At 43.9% G+C, this 23,203-nt stretch overlaps 1 protein-coding gene across 7 annotated transcripts in view; it reads left to right on the forward strand.

Moving 5' to 3' along the window:
- Positions 1-23,203, forward strand: part of BIRC6 (baculoviral IAP repeat containing 6) — a 597,017-nt gene that overhangs the window by 521,707 nt on the left and 52,107 nt on the right. For all 7 annotated transcript variants that reach the window (XM_077486418.1, XM_077486420.1, XM_077486423.1 and 4 more), the window contains exon 66: positions 524-734. In XM_077486418.1, coding sequence (XP_077342544.1) covers positions 524-734 — 211 coding nt within the window. The remainder of the gene's footprint in view (positions 1-523; positions 735-23,203) is intronic.

Below are 23,203 nucleotides of genomic sequence, written 5' to 3' on the forward strand. Positions count from 1 at the left end.
TTTTTCCCAAATTTCCGCTTTTTTTGCGCTTATATCGCAAAAAAAAAAAAACGGAGTCGTGAATAAATAACACCAAAATAAAGCTCTATTTGTGCGAACAAAATGATAACAATTTCATTTGGGTACAGTGTAGCATGACCGCGCAATTGTCACTGAAAGCGCTAGAGCGCTGAAAGCTGAAAATTGGGCTGGGAAGGAAGGGGGTGAAAGTGCCCTGTATTGAAGTGGTTAATATTGTCCATAACCATGTCCTAGGTTACATCGGGGTCTGGTGTGAACTCAAGTTTCTGGTTCCTCTCTGTATTGCATTCACCATAAGAATATATGGAAAATGCATTCTGGAAATGATCATTGAGATTTATTGTGCAACAGAGCCCTGTGTGAAACAGGAGGGCTGTGAGTACATCTCCCTGCTGGTAGGCATGGGGTCAGTGGATTTTGCACCTTTTTAGGTGGTTGAAGGTAATTTTCAACAATGTGTTAACATGTACTTTTCTTTTCTTTTTTTTTTTATAATTTTCAGTGTTGGATATGGCTAGACATGTGCCTTTGTATCGAGCTCTACTAGAGCTGCTTCGAGCCATCGCTTCATGTGTAGCACTGGTACCACTGCTGCTTCCGCTGTCTGGAGCTAATGGAGAAGAGGAGGAGGAACAGACAGAGTCACAAGCATCTGTAGGCACCCTACTGGCAAAAATGAAAACTTGTGTAGACACATACACCAACAGATTAAGGTACACAATTTTATTACTAATAAAATGCCTATATTATACGTTTTATACAAGATTGCTCTTGCTTATGGTATAGGAAAAATATTTTGCGTTCATCATTGATGTATAAAGTAGCCACCACCAAGGTAGAAACAATTGAGTGGCTTTATAGCCACCACAACACTTAGGCAGCAAAGAGGGGAGACTTCAGATTAACTTCTAAAACAAGATTGTGACTGCTGCTGTGAGCTTTTATTAACTGTTTGACTGCTATGCATATGACTCATCCTTGGCATTTAAAAGAAAACATCTGTTCTAAGAAAAATTATGATGTCCCCCACTGCTACGAGTGGCTAATGCACTTGCATTTATTTAATTTCTTAAGCATGGCATTTCCTCCCACCTCTTACAAAGCACGGCTCTGATCATTTTCACTGTTAACTGTAGAATCATGAAGGTTGTACCTGGGCCCCTTGGACATCCTTTGGGCCCTAGACTCTGGCCTAACTTTTATGAATGTGCACCTGGCTCTACAGGCAATACTGTGCACTGTAAAAAGGGTGGTTACAGTTTTTAGGGCTCATTCAAGTGAGTGATCACACCCCTCCTCCAATCTGAGCCACTGTTTGCTGCCTGCTTATCTTTGACATGCATGCATGCAGGAGCAGGTGCACGGGTTTAAACACATGGTGTCTGCATTTGGATCCGTGCATCTGCTCCTTTCAGCATGTCAAATTTTGACATGTGACTGTGTCCTCACCCACTTCTATGGGCTGCTTGCTTGCAACTCCTGTGGGGAATCACACGCAGCAGAAAGCAGCTCAGATTGGAGCATGGGTCTGATCCTCTGTCTGAGCCCTTCTGGAATCGTGTGTTTTTTTTTTTTTTTTTTTTTTTCTGTTAACTATTTTCAGACTAGTGGCATTACTATTTTATCATGATTTATTTATTCTTGCAGGCTGTTGAGCCTGTATATACCCCTTCTTTTCCCAGGTCATTTTTCAGTGCTGTGATGACTGACCGTTATAACACAATCCAGTTACTGACTATTATAACACAAGCCAATGCATTTTGTATACATTTTTGAGACTAATCTTTCTTTTACTGTATTTAATAATCACATTTTTTTCTTTAGTTTTTACCTTTTAAGAAGGAAAAAAGTTTAAACATTTTAGATCTACATCAGGGCTGCGTCATGTGAACAAGCCCTAGATGATTCAATTGGTTGCCAAATGTACTTTAAAAATTAAGGGTTTAATTTTGCTTTACTGTTCACATATGCAGAATGAGGGGAGCAGCAGAGATACTATACAGGTCACTAGAGACAGGGGCAGAGATCCCATGTAGAGGGGAGGTGAAAGAGTTAAAATCTGAACCAACAAGCAATCCCCCTTAACCCTGAATGTGCTGTTTCTTATGCCATGAAACTAATGTTCTCCTTTCTCCATTGAAACAGGAAGAAGAGATCTCATGTTTTATTAATATACATTTTAACATTTGTGATTACTGTGATTTCGTCATTACAGCAATCACAAGGTACAGAGCCATTTGTGTCTGTGAACCATGCTGTTGGATGACTGTTTGGGTTACAGTCGCTAAAGTGGTATTAAACCAAAAAACAAAAATTTTTTAAATTGCACCTCACTAATTCTCAGATGTGGTGGCTGCATGTGTTTAAGGCTTTCTTCCTTTGTTTTCATCTGGTGATCCAGTTAGCAAGTTTGTTATTTTTCAACTTAACTTTGAGACCAAGCAGACCATTTAAAGCTGGTGGGTGCTTACAATGAACAGCTTTGATTATTTTTATGTAAAACCTTTATCCTAAATAAGAAACAAAGTTTGCTTTAACAGCTTATAAAGTGGTTAGCAGGAGTTCAACTTCAATTTGTTAGTCAAGTCCAACTAAAGCAGCCAGTGTAACACTATTTGCTCCCCAGACTGACAATGTTGTGTTAATGGCTGGATCACCAAGTTAAAAAAAAAAAAAAAAAAAAAAAAAGCATAAAGCCAATGCAGCTACCAGATCTAAGAATTGGTATGCTACATGAGGAAGGTTTAATTTTTTCTTTTAACGTGTCTTGCCGAAGTTTTTGTTTTCAGTTTTAGATATGTGCAATTTATTATAGTGGTGATATCACAAACTCTTTTCCTTCCCCTTTTTGCATAGTTAAATAGGTTGAAAAAAGACCATCTCGTTCAACCAAAAAAGAAAATACAATCCCATATACGCAATCCTATACCCACAGTTTCTCCAGAAGAAGGCAAAAAAAAAAACAGAAAAGCATGATCTAATTTGCTATATTGTTTTATTCCAGAATTAGGGCTTTAGTTTTTTTTTTTTTCTTTTCTTTCTGTTGATAATACTAGTACCGAGGACTGCTCCTCTCATAAATTTAAAGAGGACCTGAGAATTTAGTTCAAATTTTCTCAAGCTGCAGTTACACATTTTTGTGTTTAGGATTAATAGCTTGTTAATGGGAGCACTGGCCACCCAAGGGCAAGTAATGTTTTTTAATGGCAATCCTGAAATGGACACTCGCTCCTTTTTTTCTTTTTTACAAGCTATTCCAGCAGCTGCATTTTCCTTATCTTGTGTCTCTCTAATACTAAAAGTCCTAGCATGCCTCACTATCCATATAGCACTTCTGCCACAACCACTTCCTCCTGGACTGGCTGCCACATAGAGCATGTTTTTTTTTTCGTGCATTTCAACGACTGTTCTCCACCACCTGTGATTTTCGTGTAACACCCTTGTGATGTTTGCAGTTTAAGGATTAGCCTTTCTCTACTATTAACAGATCAGTACTGGCACAATATTCTGTAGGTATGTGTTTCCAAGAACCAATGTAATGATCTGACCACCAATAGAAAATCTTTCTTTTTTTTTTTGTGTGCTTTACCTATAGTGCCTAATTAGAGCTAGATTAACCTTTATAGTTTTGGTAGGGTCACGTATCTAATTTGTCTTGTTAACATTTGAAATCCATTTGAAAAAGTTTCTTCAAGTTAGATGAATTAATACTTAAGTTTTTTTGTTTCCCCTTTACATGAATAGGATTTTCTATGATTATGCTTAGAGAAAATCTCTTTCGTCTGTTTTAAATCTCCACCAGCATGTTATTAAGGGATGGAAAAATATAGTAAAAGATTGGTTTGGGTAATCATGTTATTGTGTGCTTTGTTTTTGAACAACATTGATTTGATTGTGATGTATTGTGCCTTTTCATTAACCGTTCACTACAAATGTGTACTAGTTTATGAACAGATTGATTTAGTTTGTATAATGTTTGGTCTGTAAGTGATTAAAACAAATTGATATGTATTTCCCAATCAGGCAGCATTTTAGCTAGATACATTGTTTGGTCAAGTGTGCCATCTCAGAAGGCAAAACAGCAGTTTGTGGACCAGTAGGCAGAGAGGAGCCAGAGTGAAAGCCATTTATTGAAAAGAGTAGCAGAGCAACAGGTGGCCATGAAAATTGGGGCAGGGAAGTAGATGAATTGTGTGGGCTTGGGCAAAGGGTCACATATGAACTGTCATTTACTTTTATCCTGTGTGCAAATTTGTGGGACAGCTGCACATAACCATTCTAATAAAGGGTAGAACGTGGCCTGACAAATGTTTTTGTGGTTTTAGTCAGAGAGACAGAGTTTAGCATATACAGGACTTCTACATGCTTTTGAAATTGTATGGTATTTTATATTTGGAAGCTTGCACAGGAACTAGATTGTAACTAGTGGAGATGATATTGTGTTGAAAGATCAAGGTTGGTGTTCAGTGTACACAGGCACAGAAAGTGAAATGGTGCATTGTGTACAGTGAAAGGAGCCTTGCAAAATAATTTTCTGCAGGCAGTGCGAGAAAAGCTGTAAGAGGACGTAGTGCAGATAATGGGAGAAATGCTGGCAGCATTAAAGTATATGTTACCCCAACATTTCCTATTCTTGATGTGTCTTTTTTTGTACTATTTACTTGTGTTAGAAAGGAATCCTGTTCTTTGTATTTCTTTGCATGAATGCAAAAAAAGTATTTATAATTTGCATTTCAGTGCTAAAGTTTTAAGCAGGTGTGATAAAACATTGTAAATTAAGAATGCTTTCGGAAATAGAAGTGTTAATAGTTTATTTTTATCAATTAACAAAATGAAAAGTAAATGAACAAAAGAAAAAAATCAAATCAATATTTGGTGTGACCTCATTTTGCCTTCAGCATCAATTCTTCTAGGTACACTTGAACACAGTTTTTGAAGGAACTAACCACAGATCTGTGGATGTAGGCTGCCTCAAATCTTTCTGTCTCCTCCTGTAATCCCGAAAAGAACCAATAATGTTGAGATCAGAGGTCTGTGCGGGGGGGGGGCAAGCCATCACTTCCAGGACCCTATTCTTCTCTTTATGCTGAAGATAGTTGTCAATGACATTGACTGTATGTTTGGGGTCATTGTCCTGCTGCAGAATAAATTTGGGGCCAATCGTGCGTCTCCCTGATGGTATGGCATGATGGATATCTGCCTGTATTTCTCAGCATTGAGGACATCGTTGATCCTGGTTAAATCTCCAACCCTATTTGCAGAAACGCAGACCCCCAAACTTACAAACAATCTCCACCATGCTTCACTGTTACCTGCAGACATTAATTTTTGTATTGCTCTCCAGCCCTTCAGCAAACAAACCACCTCCTGCTACAGTCAAACATTTCACGTATTAGATGTACTAGCAGATTTAAATATGCTAACAAATTGAAACCGAACTCCCAACTAATATTTTATAAGCAGTTCCAGCAACAGTTTTTCCTTTTAGGATAAAGGTTTTACACAAATTAAATCCGATCATTGTAAGCACCCCAGTCAGTGTTAAATGTTTTGCCTTAGCTCTGTAACTGATCCAATCTGAATGAAAGCTTGTGCCTTAAAAAAAAACTTACATGCCAGTTTGTGGCAACTGATAGTTTCTGATGCATCACCTTCATTTGTCCAGAAGGTTAGCATATCTGAAAAAACTATATATTTCAAGCAGGGATTTTTGGAGGCTGCTGCTGTTCTAACAGTTTTTCCACTGAGACTTGTGAAGAATCTGGGAAACCAGGATGTGCTGATGGAAGTGCGCTTTGCAGCCTGTGAAGTCATAGAATACACGTAGGGCAAACGTGCAAATTTCTGCTCAACTATAGCGTAACTGCTGCCTGAAAATGTTGCAGGTTAGGATCCTTGTGCATCTATTTTACTACTCACCATACATATTTACTTCATACTCGGATCTCCAAATACAGAGGCCATTGCTATTTGAGTTGGCTTATTGTATAAACCCTGTTGACTACAGGATATTAAAGTTGATGTACAGCTGTGCTCATAAGTTTACATACTCTGGCAGAATTTTTGACCACTTGGCCATTTTAATAGAAAAACATTTCTTTAACTCAGGGTTTGGCTGAAGCCATTTATTTATCAACTGTGTTTACTCTTTTTAAATAATAATGACAACAGAAACTACCCAAATGACCCTGATCAAAAGTTTCAACACCCTGGTGATTTTGGCCTGATAACATGCACATGAGTTGACACAAAGGGATTTGAATGGCTGTTAAAGGTAACCATCCTCACCTGAGATCTCTTTGCTTGTAATTAGTGTGTGTGTTTATGAAAGGTCAATAAGTTTTCTGGACTCCTGACGGACCCTTGCATCTTTCATCCAGTGCTGCACTGACGTTTCTGGATTGAGTTATGGGGAAAGCAAAAGAATTGTCAAACGATCTGTGGGAAAAGGTAGTTTAACTGTATCAGAGAAGGGATATAAAGAAAACCAAGGAATGGGGAATGCCAATCAGCAGTGTTCAAACTCTAATCTTCACATGGAAAAATAAGGGATTCTGTTGAAACCAAACCACGGTCAGGTAGAACAACTAAAATTTCAGCCACAACTGCCAGGAAAATTGTTTGGGATGCAAAGAAAAACCCACAAATAACTTCAGGTGTAATACGGGACTCTGTGAAAACATATGGTGTGGCTGTTTCAAGATGCACAATGAGGCACTTGAAGAAAGATGGGCTGCATGGTCGAGTCGCCAGAAGAAAGCCATTACTATGCGAATGCCACAGAGTATCCCGCTTACAATACGCCAGACAGCACAGACGAGTCTCAAACATTCTCGCACAAAGTCATTTGGAGTGGTGAGACCAAAATTGAGCTTTCTCTTATATTCACCGACCAACACAGATCCTCTTATCCATTGGGTTGTTACGCCCACCTTTAGGAGAATACTAGGCATTACATGTTATGTAACACACAGAACCTTCCAGTTCCACCCAGGGGGCGGTCCCTCAGGTAACAACCCTCCAGCCTGCCATGCAGTCATGAGTTTTTATTTTGCCTAGTGAAGGAGAAGGACCTAGGAACCCTGAAGGGCCCATCTACAGAAGCTTGGCTTTTTCTGCAAGATGATAGATCCTGTGAGCTACTATCAACAGCCGGCTGGGTGACAGGCTGGATACCCTTATCCTTGTAGTTTCCCCAGTCTGGCCATCGATCGTGTGCAGGCCAGAGCTCCATGCTGGGTCAGCCACGACGAAACCTCAGCTCCAGAGGTCGTCGCTTTTATGTTTGACACACACATGACCGGGCTACTGATGTCTGCGTCAGTGTGCCAGGCCAGCAGCCACCCTGTACTAATCAGTGAGTGGGTCTGTAATGGAATGTCTCCCAGCTCTTCAGGACTGGTAAGTACAGCTCTCCCCACCTCGGTGGGGCTGAGAAGCTGGGCATTACCTGGGAGGTCGATTCGGGGGGTCCCTCGCCTCCCTCTCTTCTCTCCCTGTCCCTTTCTCCCTCCCCCTCCCTGTGGGGGATGCTGCAGAGCGGTGTGTGTCTGTGCAGGGACTCTCCGGGGGGGGGGGGGGGGCGCTCACCTGGGCGGCGGGTTGCGCTGGTTGGCTGTGTCCTGGGTCCTGTTTTTCATGTCCCTGGAGGTGCCTGTGAGGCTGTGCTTGTGTCCTGTGCAGCGCTGTTTCACCGCCATTGTTTCGCTCTGTCCCTCATGGCTTTTGCATACAGCGGCCATCTTAGCTGTGGGCAAGGGAAAGCATGCTCTCCTGGGCTTTGGTGGCCGTTTTGCCTATGATTTGTCCTTATACTGGACGTTGGCGGCCATTTTCTGAAAGTCTGAACACGTTTTTCAGTGTTCTCTAGCGGCAGCATGTGCTCTGGCGGCCATTTTCCATGTGTTTAAGTCCTTGTGCTGGGTGGCCATTTTCTCTGAGCCTGAACACACTACAGAGCGGTTTCAGCGCCATTAGCAGCTGCTTCCACCGACATAGCCGATTCCTCTGCACCTGGGAGCCAACAGACTACAGGCACTACCTGCTGGATAGCGCAGAACCCTTCAGGGTGGTGAGTCCTGCTGGAAAGAGCCCCTAAGTCCCCTTCGGGTGGCAGACAGGGTAGGGTCAGCATGGCTTCAGAAACTAGTGTTTCTTCCCCCGAAATCCAGGCAATTGCAACCGGGTCGCCTGTGGACTGCGCAGTGCCCTTGGATACCTTGGCGTTCCTTAATTCATTTGTTAAGTTGGAGGCGGTGCGTGGGCGCAAAGGTGCTAAAAACCGGCCCCTGCCCTCCTCTGGGGAGAGCTCTGACGAAGACTCTGGCCCCGCTGAGGCTGGTGACCCCTGCTCTGTTTCAGATGATGCTGACCAGGACCGTTCACAGTGTTGATGAGTCCCCATCCGGGTCCGTGCACGACAAAGCGCTTGTTGGAGCACTTATCACAGCTGTGCGTGATACCCTGAGGATTCAAGAGCCAGCAGATTCCTCCGCTGAGGTAGCGGCCCCTTTTGGGTCCCGTAAGCTAGCCCGTTCACCTAAGGTGTTCCCGTATCTGTCTTATTTTGACAAGTTCATTTACAAGGAATGGGGTCGCCCGCAATGGACCTTTTTGAAGCCCAAATACATGGCGGTGCATTACCCCTTTGAGCAGAGCCTTCTCAAATAATGGTTGGCTCCTTCGGTCGTGGACTCCCCAGTATCCAGGTTAAACAAAGTAACCTTGATCCCGGTACAGGGGACTCCTGCATTTAAGGATCCCACAGACAGGAAGGCAGAAGCAGTGGCTCGGTCCTTGTTTACAGTTATGGGGTCAGCCGTGCGACCAGTACTGGCAATCCACACTTGTGTCCCAGACACTGAGTGGGCAAAGCTGTTGCACTGCAAATTGGGAGAGCAGGCTTCTCCTGTCTGCTTGGAACTAGCAGACCAATTATTGCAAGGCCTTGAGTACGTTTGTGACGCAGCCATGGATGCTCTCCCTCTGTTATCCAGGGTTTCAGTGTCAGCAGTGGTGCCGAGTCGCCTGATTTGCTTGAAATGCTGGCCTGCTGACCAGGCATCCAAAAAAGCCCTGGCGCATCTTCCATTCCTTGGCGAGCGGCTCTTTGGAGCCTCATTAGATGACATTATTAAGAATGCCACAGGAGGTAAGAGTACTCTACTCCCACAGGCCAGGAAGGCTAAGGAGCCATGCCGTAGGCCAGGGGCTTCTTTTTCCGCTCACAAACGACTTTTTCATCCGCCCGGAGATTCGGCTAAATGTCCCCAGCCCGACAGGACGACCACGGAAGGACAGAAACATCCCTGGAACCGCAAGCCTGCAAACAAAATTGCTACCGCATGAAGGTTTGCCCCCACCAATGACTTGGGTGGGGTTGTCACCTTCAGGAGTTTGCAGCCCAGTGGTCCTCTCGACTGTCCGACCAATGGGTCTGCGATCTGATTTCCTACGGCTACAAAATAGTTCCTCTCTTGGCCGCAAAACAGATTCTTCCCCTCCAGCATACCACTTGGGGGCAGTAAGGGGCCTGCTGAATTGCCGGGGGTGATTGTACCTGTTCTGGAATCAGAACGTTTCCAGGGTTTCTACTCAAACCTGTTTGTAGTTCCCAAGAAGGAAGGGGTACGTCCAATCGTGGATCTAAAAGCCCTCAATCACTTTGTGAAAGTCCAGAGGTTCAGAATGGACTCGGTTCGCTCAGTAGTTGCTGCACTTCATCAAGGGAGCTCCCTGGTGTCCTTGGACATCCAGGATGCATACCTGCACATACCTATATGCCGCCAGCATCAAAAGTTTCTGCGGTTTGCAGTCGGGGAAGCTCACTACCAGTTTGTGGCTCTTCCTTTTGGTTTGGCATCGCCCCCCCGGGTCTTTACCAAGGTATTGGCTTCAGTTTTGGCGTTGCTGCGGCAACGTGGGATCGCGATCGTGGGATATCTAGACAAGCTTCTCCTGAGAGCATCTTCTGCATCAGAATTAAGAGGATGTGACGATCTCCATGCAGACCGTGCCAGAATTTGGGTGGCTGTTACGACTAAAGAAGTCGGTGGCAGTACCGACCCACCATCTGGAGTACCTAGGCTTGCAGCTGGATTCCAGGGAAGCAAGAGTTTTTCTCCCTTCAGACGAGCTGCAGACTCTCAGAGCCGCGGTAAAGCTGCTGATGAACCGCAAGTGGTTGTCTCTTTGCTTCTGCATGCGAGTCCTGGAGCTCATGGTGGCCTCCTTCGAGGCAGTACCATATGCCCAGTTCCACACCAGAGCTCTGCAGAAGGAGATTTTGACAAAATGGGACAAATCTCCGTTGTCCCTGGATCGACAGATCCAGGTGAGCCAGTTATAGATTCTCTGATCTGGTGGCTGAGGTCCCCAGTGCCTCATCACATGGTCGATGAGACTGCAAGGACGTCCGATCAGAATCCAGTCCGACAACGCCACTGCGGTGCCATAAGTCAATCACTAAGGAGGAACAAGAAGCTCAGCCGCCACACGGGAGGTCGCTCAATACTTCGATGGGCAGAGCGACATGTACCGGCCCAGTCGGCCATTTACATCCCGGTAGTGAACTGGCAGGCGGACTATCTAAGTCACCAGATGCTGGACCCAGGAGAATGGGCGTTGCATCCGGAGGTGTTCAGGCTACTGTGCCTGTGGTGGGGCACACCAGATGTGGATCTTCTGGCCTCTCGTCTCAATTGGAAGGTGCAGAGATTTGTGTCCAGAACAAGAGATCCGTGGGCAGACACGCTGGTGGCTCCGTGGGATCAATACCGGCTGATCTACACCTTTCCTCCTCTGAAGCTGTTACCACGTCTGCTCTGCAGGGTGGAAGTCGAAAGGGATCCCAGTAATTCTGGTCGCCCCAGATCAGCCTCAGTGGCCTTGGTACGCAGACCTAGTGCGCCTGGTGGCAGACGGCCCATGGCGACTGCCGTTACGAAAGGACCTTCTGTCTCCAGGTCCAATTCTCCATCCTGCTTTACCATCGCTGGCTTTAACGGCATGGCTATTGAGAGCCAGGTGTTGAGGAACCGGGGTCTGTCAGACTCTGTGATCCCCACTATGTTGAGAGTACGGAAATCTTCTTCTCGGAAGATATATATCGTCAGACCTGGAAGGCTTACTTCTCCATGCGTGAGGAGAAAGGATGGCATCCACGCTCCTTTTCTATATTCAGGATCTTGCTGTTTCTTCATTAAGAAGTATACCAGAAATTGGCGTTATGCACCATTAAGGGGCAAATATCAGCCTTGGCGGTCTTTTTTTCAGCGACCCCTGGCGTCTTACTCATTAGTGAGTACCTTTTGTTCAAGGGGTGCGACATGTAGTCCCTCAGTGCGTCCACCGTTAACTCCGTGGGATCCAAACCTGGTGTTATCGGTGCTTGAAAAACCCCCATTTATAAATATCAGGGAGATTCCCCTGTTGACTCTTTCCCAGAAAGTGGTCTTTCTTGTGGCCATCACATCGGCCAGGAGGGTTTTGGAACTGGCGGCCTTGTCCTGAAAGTCGCCCTATCTGGTTATAAGGATAAGGTGGGGTTGCATCCGCAACAGTCTCTTCTGCCGAAGGTGGTCTCAGCTTTTCATATCAATGAGGACATTGTGTTACCATCTCTGTGTCTTAAGTTGACACATCCTAAGGAGGTGGCCCTTCACGCTCTGGATGTGTTTCGGGCTCTGAAGGTGTATTTGTCTGTCTGCCATGGCTTCCTTCCAGAAGTCAGATTCGCTGTTTGTTTCAGTGGCTGGTCCAAAGAAAGGCATGGCGGTCTCGTCAGCCACCATATCCAGATGGATCAGACAGATTGTAGTCCAAGCCTACGCCTTGAAGGGGCAGGTGCCCCCCTTTGATCCATTTTATCCCACTGGTCCCCTCACAGAGGTGGCAGGTCCTTTGGAACTCCAGCTTCCCATGGTTGCACTGACGGTGGTCCTGGAGTCATTAGTATCTCGGGTGGAAGTAGCATGTGGGCAAAGACCCGGGAGGAAGGGCCCCCCGCGTTCAACTGCTCAGTTTGTCTCATCTGATTCTGAGCCTGATGCTACCGGGGATGTGGCCCATCCAGGGTAGTTTAATATCTCTCCCCCCGACCCATCCGATAGTGAAGATGAAGTCCTCTGCCGTCTCAGCAGCGAGTGAAAAAGCACTGGTGGATGCACTTATTACTGTGGTTTGGGAGACTCTAAAGATAGGGGATGCGGCTGATCCTTTGTTATGCATAAGTCACCTCACACACCAAGAGTGTGTCCTTATCTGCCTTTTTTGACAGGTTTCCCTATAAGGAATGGGAACAACCAAAATCACCCTTTGTGGATCCACTGGCAAGACTCCTTCAGCATGAAGGTCTGCCCCTCACCCATTGCTGGGGTGGGGGACATCTTTCCTGGTTTCCAGATTCCTTGACCTCCTTTGTGAGCGTCAAGGGGGTCCACAAATGTAACCTTTTGGGGTACCAAAGAAGGGGGACAGAATATGTCCACTTAAGGGGACCCTGTGTCTCCTTGTGTGGGTATAATTCCTGTAAAGGTTCAGGTGACATCTAAACTACCCAAGGTCCCCTCTAGCCCTGTCCAGGAAATTGGGCTACCTGGGTCTGACTCTGGAGTGAATCCTGACCAGGTTAGTAGTTTTTCTTAAACGTCGGCCCCTTCAACAGGCTCAGTTCAACGGGAAGTAACTGGTGCTTGTGGCAGTCTCGCAAGTTACTCTGGCAAACGCCCCTGTCACCCTAGTGTCCCTGTGGTGCCTACGAAGGACCGAGGGCGAAATCTTCCGGTGGCCATAAACATCCCTTGGAAACTACCTCTAAAAGAGGACCAGTTGTACCGAGGGCTGGGCTTCCATCCTGCTTTACAGTAACTGGTTTTAATGGCCTAGCCATTGAAAGGCAGGTACTAAGGTATAGACATTTGTCGAGATCAGTGATCCTTACTATGGCGAAGGCGCGGCAGTCCACATCTAGTAAGATATACCATCGTACGTGGAAAGCATACATTTCATGGTGAGTCGAGTGGCGTTCATCCTTGATCCTCGCCTATGGCTCGGATCTTCGCTTATCTTCAACAGGGTGTTGAGCAGAAGCTGGCTTTGAGCACCATCAAGGGCCAGGTGTCTGCCTTAGTCTTTTTTCGGGGACCCCTAGCCACTCACACTTTAGTTTGTACCGTCATTCAAGGAGTCCGGCATGTGGCTCAGCCTCTACGGTCTCTTTTGGCGCCATGGGATTTAAACTTGGTGCTATCGGTTCTCCTGAAACCTCCATTCGAGAATATTCGGGAGATTTCCTTACCTACATTATCCCAGAAGGTGACATTCCTGGTGGTTTAGGCCAAAATGTGTTCAGCCACATGTCTTTGGTAAAAAAAAAAAAAAAAAAATGTCAATAAGCGTATATTTATTGGTTTGCGCAAAAGTTAGCGACTACAAGCGGGTACATTTTCTGGAATTTACACAGCTTTTAGTTTGACTGCCTATCTCATTTCTTGAGGTGCTAAAATGGCAGGACATATCACCCCCCCCCCCCCATGACCCCATTTTGGAAAGTAGGCACCCCAAATAAATTGAGGAGAGGCATGTTGAGTCCATTGTTAAAAAAAATTTGTCCCTAGTGATTGAATAATGACAAACTTTTATTGTTTTTTTATTTTATTTTTACACAAAAAGTTGTCACAAAATGATATTTTGCTCACACATGCCATGGTTATATGTGGAATTGCACCCAAAAATAAATTTTGCTGCTTCTGGGTATGGGGATACCACATGTGTAGCCTCATACGGGGCCCCGGAAACCAAGCACCGCCTTCAGGATTTCTAAGGGCGTAATATGTTTTATTTCACGCCTCACTACCGATAACAGTTTCGAAGGCTGTAAAATGCCAACATAGCACAAAACCACTATACCCCCCCCCCCCCCCCATGGACCTCATTTTGGAAAGTAGACACCCCAAGTTTTTTGTTGAGGGGCATGGTGAGTATTTTGCAGCTCTCGTTTGTTTTTGAAAATGAAGAAATTTATTTTTTTCCATTTTCAAAACTTTGTGACAAAAAGCGAGGTCTGCAAAATACTCACCATACCTCCCAGCAAATAGCTTGGGGTGTCTACTTTCCAAAATGAGGTCATTTGGGGGGGGGGGGGTTGTGCCATCAGGGCATTCCATGGCCTCCAGTGAGGAGTGACATCAAAAATGTACACCCTTAGCAAGCCTGAAGGCAGTGCTTGGTTTTCGAGGTCCCGCACGCGGCTAGGCTCCCAAAAAGTCTCACGTGGCTTCCCCGTACTCGGGAGAAGCAACAGAATGTATTTTGGGGTGTAATTTCACATATGCCCATGACGTGTTTGGGCAATATATCATTTAGTGACAACTTGGTGCAAAAAAAAGTATTTTTGCCGAAACTTGTGTCAAAATATAAAATATTCCAAGGACTCAACATGTCCTGGCATTTTATGCACAACATTTATAAGCTTATGTCACACATCACCCACTCTTCTAACCACTTGAAGACCTTTCTGACATTTTTTGTTAACAAGAAAATGACCTTGAACCCCCAAACATTATATATATATATATATATATATATATATATATATATATATATATATATATATATATATATATATATAATATTAATAATAATAATAATAACTTTTTTTATTTTTTAAAGCTAAAGCCTTACAGATTAAAATGGGGGGTGTTTCTTCTTTTTTTTTTTTCCACACAGTATTTGTGCAGCGATTTTTCAAATACGTTTTTTTTTTGGGGGGGAAAAACACACTTTTTTCATTTTAATTGCACCCTGAAAAACAAAACTACATTAAAATGTTGCAAAAAATATGATTTTTTTTTTAAACTTACCAGAAATGCCTGTTGCTAGGCAGATCATCCTAATCTGCCTCTTCCTACTCAGTGGTGATCTTCAGTGTTGTGTTATGGGTAATGGGGCGCTGTGTGTTCTGAGAACTGTGTGTCCCAGAACACAGCGTGACCCATTGACAAAGCGCTGAGCAACTCCTGCATGTGCAGTAGGAAACATGCAGTGAAGCTGCAAGGCTCCACTGCCTGTTTTCCTTAGAATGGCGGCGCTGGGACCCGAGAGCCGAGTGACGGGTCAGCCTCGGGCGGCCGACATTGCGGGCGCCCTGGACAGGTAAGTCTGCTTATTAAGTCAGCAGCTACAGTGTTTGTAGCCGCTGACTTAAAAAAAAAAATTATAATTTCGGCTGGCCCTCCCCTTTAAAACGCACTATATTGCCCAAATGTTTGATGAAATAAAATCTGGTCTAAGTAAATAGATACCAAACACGACATGCTTTAAAATTGCGCAAAACGTGCAGTGGTGACAAACTAGATACATTTTTAAAAGCCTTTACAGGTTACCACTTTGGATTTACATAGGTCTACTGCTAAAATGACTGCCCTCGATCTGACCTTTGTGGTGATACCTCACATACATGGTGCAATTGCTGTTTACATTTGATGCCAGACAGGCGCTTGCGTTCATCCTTTGCGTGAGAGCAGGGGGATCAGTATCCCCTATGATAGCAATAGGTAGTGACCGGTACTTTTTTTCTTTTTTTTTTTTCTTGCAGCCTGTGGACCATACATGCACCATTTTGTTTTAAACTGTGGTGGTGAAATCACCTCCTACAGCGCTGGAGTCACAGCTTTATGTATCGTGGGAGCAAACACTGTTGCTGACAAGATAGATAAATCAGTGCTGCAGCTGAATGGCCTAAAAAAATATATGCAGAAGCATGGGGGCATCCGCCCCAAAAGTTAGGAGCAAATCCTTCCTCCACCCCTGCTGCCCCCATGCTTCGGCATATATGCTTTTTTTTTATTACTCTGGTGAAATCACCTCCTACAGCGCTGGAGTCATGGCTTTATCTATCGTGGGAGCAAACGCTGTTGCTGTCAAGATAAATAAATCTGTGCTGCAGCTGAACGGCATACCTGCTAAGCAAATGATAGTTAACAATAAAACAAACATTACAGTATAACATACCATACCTGCAAAGCAAATACAATTAAACACAGTAAAAATAAAACCAAGAGAGAACGATAGATATAGAACAATAGTGAGCGAACAGTAGAGTGGAAAGTAGAGAGCGAATAGAGCGAGAACAATAGAGAGAAAAGAAAAACACAACTGTTTTTGGTTTTATTTTATAAAAACTGTAAATAAAAAAAAAAAAAAAAAAACTATAAACTGAACATTGCAGATTAGGGTCTCTCAAAATGTGATGGCCATCACATCTTTCGAGACCCTGTGTACGTGTGCCTATGTCTGAGTGGTGCTGTACCCTACGCTAATACTCAACTAGTGTGTGATAGTGTTCAAAACAGTGACCAATGCAAAGACCAGGTTGGTCAGGACAGGGAGGGGCAATAAAAACGGGTGTCACGCCTAAATCCACGCTTTCTACAGACACGACATCTTCTTTGGGGGTTTCTTTGCGCAGAGGTACCAGAGAGGACATGTGGAAAATGCCTCTCATGCAGCCGGCTTACTGCATTTGCGTTGGGAAGTTGGGCCAGAGCACTGTCTAGAAACAGAAGGGCTTCGATGATCTCTTCCTGGAATTTAAGGAAGGATCCAGTTCATCCTGAAGCTCTGTATAGTACATGAGCGTTCAGCACAGCCAATTGAAATAGAGACACTTTTCTTTTTTTCTTTTTTTAACCAGCGTCTGGGCTTACGGGCAAGTAGGTACAGCCCCAACAACTGGTCATTGAGGTCCATCCCTCCCATGTTGAGGTTATATTCATGGACACAGAGGGGTTTCTCCACAACACCAGTCGCCATAGTAATTTGGACAGTCGTGTCTGCGTGAAGGGAGGAAAGAACCAAAACATTACTTTTATCCCTCCACTTCACAGCGAGCAAATTAAATCTCAAGCAGGCTCTCTTCCCCCATCCTGAGACAGGAATCTACATGCAGCTGGGGAAAGCCCCTGCGATGAGATCGCACGGTGCCACATGCGCCAATTTGATGATCAAACAAGTGACTAAAAAAAGTGTCACGCTTGTGTAATAATTGTCCACATACAAGTGGTAACCCTTTCCGAATAAGGGTGACACCAAGTCCCACACAATCTTACCAGCGCTCCCTATGTAATCTTGGCAGTTTGGCTCTACTTGACTATCTCTTTCATAGTTCTCTCCACTTCTGGGAGTGTCTAGTCCCAGTGCTGGCCAAGATCACCCATCCCTCTTCATATAAACTTATATGTAGCTAGAAGGTCTACTTACATCACAAGACAGTGACACTCAGCAGCAGTCTCTTGTAAGTAACATGCATTTAACCAGGGGTCTCAAATTGGTGGCCCTCCGGCTGTTGCAAAACTACAAGTCCCATCATGCCTCTGAAAAAACGATCAAAAACAGCGCATCAAAGGGACTAGTAGATTGATGTGAAAAAGACTTTAAAATGTCATTTATTAAATGTAAACAATGAACACAGACATCTGATCCCTGCAGGATCTAAAACACATAAAAAACACCAATCATAAAACGGACAGATGTTTGATAATGAAAAGCTCCTCAGATCTCTCAATTATAACTTTGGAAAGGTGAAAACCAAAGACCAATGTGCACAGCTATCGAATGCCTAATGAATGCAATCAATCATCTGAAAGAACCCAGAGCGTTGTATGAAAAGTCAGTGTAAACGAATGGAACAACGTTCCTAGGGACACTCACTTCATAGGTGTTCAATGGGCTGCAGAGCTGATGAGTCCAGTCTGATGACCGAGGGGGAGGTGTTTATTTCAGCTCCATCTGAAGTGTTCGGCTTGGAGGCAGAGGTGTAATGCTGCACGCTGGGTGGTAAGGATCAAGCTTAGTCACCAGATGATATCAGCTGTACACATAGGCAGCTTAGAGAACGCTGCACTGCTTGCAGCGCCGCTTGTCCATCATGCCTCTGCCTGTGGGAGTCATGCTTGTAACTGTCAGCCTTGCAATGCCTCATGGGGTCATTTTGCAACAGCTGGAGGGCCGCCAGTTTGAGACCCCTACTTTAACCACTTCCCATCCAGCAACATACTGGTACGTCGCTGGATAGGAAGGGTGATACAAATGATGAGGTATCATTTTTTTTCAGCCGCCGATTCCCTTCAATATAAAATAATCTTAGTGGTTATGAAGGCCCTGGATTGATTCTACAGGCGGCGGAAGGGGGTCCCTCCCACCACTGCCACCTTACTGGGATCTCCTGATTGATACGGATGTAATCGGCACCATCCGGTTCCTGGTGCACAGTGTCAGGAACTGAAGATGTTCCTCCCACTGTGTGATGTCAACAAGGATTTGTCACTTCTGGTTTTGGTTCTTAGTTTACCTTGAAGTTACCTGCCAGTGAAGCAGCCAATCAGGCCTATTTGTGTCTGATCGGCTGCTTGGAGGGTGAAAGAACACACATACCTCCATAGTCAACTACTACCTCAATTGCATATGATCTATTGTGAATAAAATAAGGGTTTGAGATTTGAAAAACATTGCATTCTGTTTTTATGTAGATTTTACAGTGTCTCAACTTTTTGGGGAATTGGGGTTGTAGTTTTATACAGGGCAAACCGTATTATATCTTGATAGTGTAGAGTATTTATGCTCCTTGTCAACAGATTTGTTTGATCAGTAGGCATACCATAGAAAGTTTTTAAATTGGAGCATGGTTGCAATTATTACCCTTTTTGTGAACTGTGCCAGAGAGACAGATCCTTAAAAGAGCCTATTGTAAAGGTTTGAACATGATTCATTTTTGCACAGTATCTAAAGAGAAAGCCGTACTGGCAAAATATCTTTTTTTTTTTTTTTTTTTTTTTTTTTTTTTTTTGATGCAAACATTTTGTAGGGAATTGGAATGGTTTTTCAAATCCCAAGGCAAAATATAATTCTCTTCTGATCTCAAGAGACAGATGTAAGGCACTTTCTGCTGTACCAGCTATCTTACAAAGAGAGGGTCTGCAATAACAAAAAATAAATAAAAAATGCTTGCTGGCATGATATTGTGTCCCATATATGTGAAAGAAAGTGCTGTGTAAGGAGAAGATGCTGTTAGCCAATTAATGCATTTAGTATAATCTCAAATCCTAATTGGTTTTATATTTATAAACAAAGTCACTTAGGACAAATTGTTCCCTTGTTGAGCTAGGATAAACCACGTTGCATTTTTGTTCTTTTCTTACTGACTTCTACTTGCCAAATTGGACGGAAAAATGTTGGGTTATAGATTTTGTGTTTATGGTTTGTGTATTGCAGATTTCCATGACATGCTGCTTTTCTATAGGCTAGAAACAGCAATTTAAATGTGCCTGAGTCTGTATTATCGATCAACAAGATGCAACTTGTGCTTCGCTGACATAATCACAGTTTGTAGTGAGATACCTTGCTTGGCAAAACAACTTACTTGTGCTGAAGACAATTCTGACAGCTGTAGTTTCTTGAATTTCTAAGAAACTGCCTCTAAAGAGCAATTTGTCAACAAATAGATAATGTGCTGAATGGTGAGAAACCGAAACCTGATTGCTAAGGAGTAGGCAAACAAAATTTATTGGTATTAGCACTGAGTGTGGCTGTAGCAACCAGTATACCTGCCTGTCTTTGCTTTTATTCCTCTGGGTTTGCCATTTTAATCATATTGCAACTGAATTTATAAGTTTCTTTTAGAAAATCTAGCGGATTTGATTTGTAGCTTTTCAATATACTCCAGAGATTCCAAGGCAGCCAAACATCTGATATCTCTGCATTTATTAAAGCAGCTATTTGATATTGCAGACTTTTTATTAGTTTTGTCAGATGTATTTTTTTAATTTAAATGTAAAATTTTATAGCATTAGCAATGTATAGTTTTTTTTAGAGTGTATATATTTTTATTTTATTTGTTAATGTGCCTGTAGCGATTTGTGTTATTTTTTATTTTTTATTTTTTTTAGATTTGTATTTTCATGTGAATGTTAGTCCTTATCCTATTTTTGGTCCTGGATCAAGTTAGTATTTTTTATTATTTTAGGCCAGCTGAAAAAATAATTCTTTCCTCCCCCCTCCCAGGTCAAATGTTGGGAGACATCGGCCGGTTCAAATAACAATGACTGACATTCAGCCCATGGGTATGGCAGCCAGTCCAACAGAATTTGGGCCATTTAGCAGTCTTCTGTCGGACGAGCATGCTGGAAAACCAGTATCTGATCGGAGTGTTCTGTCAGTAGGGGTTTCCCTCTGTCAGAACACAACAGCTCAGCAGGGGAGATCACTATACTAACTTTGCATAGTTAGTGCAGCAGGGCTGACAGTTTTTTTTTTTCGTTCAACCCGTTAAACTTGGTTTGTACCAGGTTTAAGCGTCGGTCCCCCAGGACTTAGTGTCAGCCTCTGCTCTACAGCAGCCTCCCTCTTCTCCAAATGATTGCCTCTCTCCTGCCCACCTATGTCGTGACCGATAGGAAAAAAGAGAACAATAGAAATGAAAACTAAAAGTATCACTGTTAACGGTATACGAGAAAAGTCCAGCAGCAGAATAGCTGTGTGGAACGAAAGAGTTAATAAGGGTTAATTATGGGTAAACACAGGGTAATTAAGTTAAATAGGAACACATTTTTTTTTTTTTTTTTTTTTTTTTTTTTTTTTTTTTATCGTACATCATAGGACACAGAGCCTTAAGTATTTCCTTTGTGGGTTATAGCTACCTACAGGTGTTGACACTGGCACACCCAATACAGGAAGTTGACTCCCCTGTATAACCCCTCCTTCATGCCAGGAGTACCTCAGTTTTTTCGCCAGTGTCTAAAGTTGTTGGCATGAGTCAAGATGTGCTCTGCGAAGCTCCAGGAGGGATGCGTGCTGGATTTAAAAAGCCTCCACAACCTGATCCATCCCGCCACTGCGTCTCCAGGATGGTACCTGGGCCTTGCATAGAAGAACGAGGTTTTGGCTGTAACACTCCTCTTTGAGGGCTGGACCCTAGGAACCAGGACTCTTTTTGGTCTTGCTACATTACCTGAAGCTGCCCTGAGGGGTGCTGTACATGGTCCAAAGGAGTGGAACCCCTATTAGAAGGGCCCCAGTCTTTGAAGGTTTAACCACGATGTCCTCCATGGGTAAAGTCTGGAACTGTCTGTTTACAGCAGTATCCTGCAGCGAGGAATAGGTAAGAGGAAAGCATAGGAACTGCAAAGTCCACCTATGACTTTTCTTTCAATTATATTGTAAAATGCCTTAAAACTCCTCTAGAGTGAGTAATATTGTATAGAGCCTTGCAAATCTGTGCTAATACAGCGTTTGTCTCAGCAACTGGAGGGGGGTCTCCTCTCCCCCTAAATGGGGAAACTGAGTGGGTAGGGATACAGGTTATGTTTAAACAAGCATAAATCTGAAAAGCTGCTAAAAAGACTGTAAATCCCTTTACACGTAGACAATCAGGCTCACACCTGAAAAAGCTTAAAGCTGAGACTGTGGGAAACAGACAGTGCAGCTAAAGCAAGGCTGTCGCAGGACACAGAAGCGCTGGTGCATGTGAGGGGTTTACACAGGCATTTGCAGTACAGGATAAAACTTATTGTTTAGCATTAGATCATTCTATGCTACCACAGTTTTTCCTGCTATTGTTCAAATAGAACAGTTCTTAAAGCACCTTTGCTTTTTGTGCTTTGCACTATGGCTTCAAGGCTTACTACTAAGGCACCAAAACCACCCCCAGGTGCTGGAAACTCTAGACACGCCTCCACATTGTCATCCTCTCCGGTGATACCTGACATGGCAAGCCATGGTGAGTCATTGGAAGCATTTGGTGGTGCAAATTCTTCTCACACTTCAGCCCCTGTATACGTGACTGAAGATGCGTTTTCCTCTGCCCTGCAGGGCTTAGAATGAAGATTAGCGGCCTTAATCGCATCCTCCATTAAAGGGAATAAGATGCATGCTAGATCCCTCCCTCTCCCCCACTCCAAACCCCTTACCAGGGGAACAGGATGAGGTATTACCCTCAGACAATCGGGGAAAAACAAACCGATTACTCCTCTGCGGAGGAAACAACAGTTGAAGTTTCAGCTTCACAATCTGAGGTACAAATCCTTATGGACATAGTTCGCTCCACTTTCATGTTACCTCTAACAGAGTCAGCTGAAAGTCTGGTTTCTTCTTTGGGTTCCTTGAAACCTTTACAACCAGTGCATGCGTTTCCAGTCCACACATTACTAGAGAAGCTTATTTATACCAAATGGGATCATCCGGATAACCATTTTCTCCCTCCAAAGAGATTCTTAGTTCTCTATCCTATGGAGGAAAAATTCACCAAAAAATGGAACGTTCCAGCTGTAAATGATGCGATTTCCAGTGTGCATAAAAGTTTAACTTGTCCAGTGGACAATGCACAAATGCTAAAGGATCCAACAGATAAAAAGTTGGAATTCCTGTTAAAATCCCCTTTTCTTTAGCAGGTACTGTTGCTCAGCCTGCAATTGCTGCTATAGGCATCTGTCAGTCCTTAAAAGACCAGTTCACAGAGGCCCTTAACGAGCTCCCTGCACAACAGGCCAGTGAGTTGGCCGATTTACCAAAAGCATTCTGTTTTGCCATAGCTTCTATAAAGGGTTCTATTCACCGGGCGTCTCGCCTTGCACTTATGCTAGTACCAGGGCTTTTTTTCTCAGATTAGGCGCAGGAACTCAACCATGCCCACCACACACACACCTGCCAAATGGCATCAAATAGTAGCTCTTCCCTCTGCATACAACCCCCTCCCTCCACTGCCCTCATCTTCTCCCCCTCCTTAAAAGCTCCACCATCTGTCATATGTCTTACCTTTGTTGCAATATTAAGCTGAAACACCTTTCTGGCTGTAATACATCCCAGCATACTATACTATACTACAGTCACTTGCAAGGGAGATCATGCAGTAGGAGCATCAACAACTGGTCACCAGGGAAAAAATTGAGACCACAAAGGGTGCAGCCTACCACACACCCTCTCCTGCCCATGACTGCACTGAACCCTGGGCACCTATTCTGTATCTTCCTTGTCCCTGTTCGGCACTCAGTGGGATCTGCGCAGATCTGACCTGTGGGAGCTACTAGGAGATAAGCCATCGCTTGTAAAAGCAGAAACTGGACTTCAGTGTTACCAATTGATACCCTGTTTCCCTGAAAATGAGACCTAGCGTGATTGTCGGTAATGGTTG

The sequence above is a fragment of the Lithobates pipiens genome, unplaced genomic scaffold, assembly GCF_037356315.1.
Source record: "Lithobates pipiens isolate NorthernLeopardFrog02 unplaced genomic scaffold, aLitPip1_a1.2 Scaffold_18, whole genome shotgun sequence".
In the NCBI taxonomy this organism is placed as follows: Eukaryota; Metazoa; Chordata; class Amphibia; order Anura; family Ranidae; genus Lithobates; species Lithobates pipiens.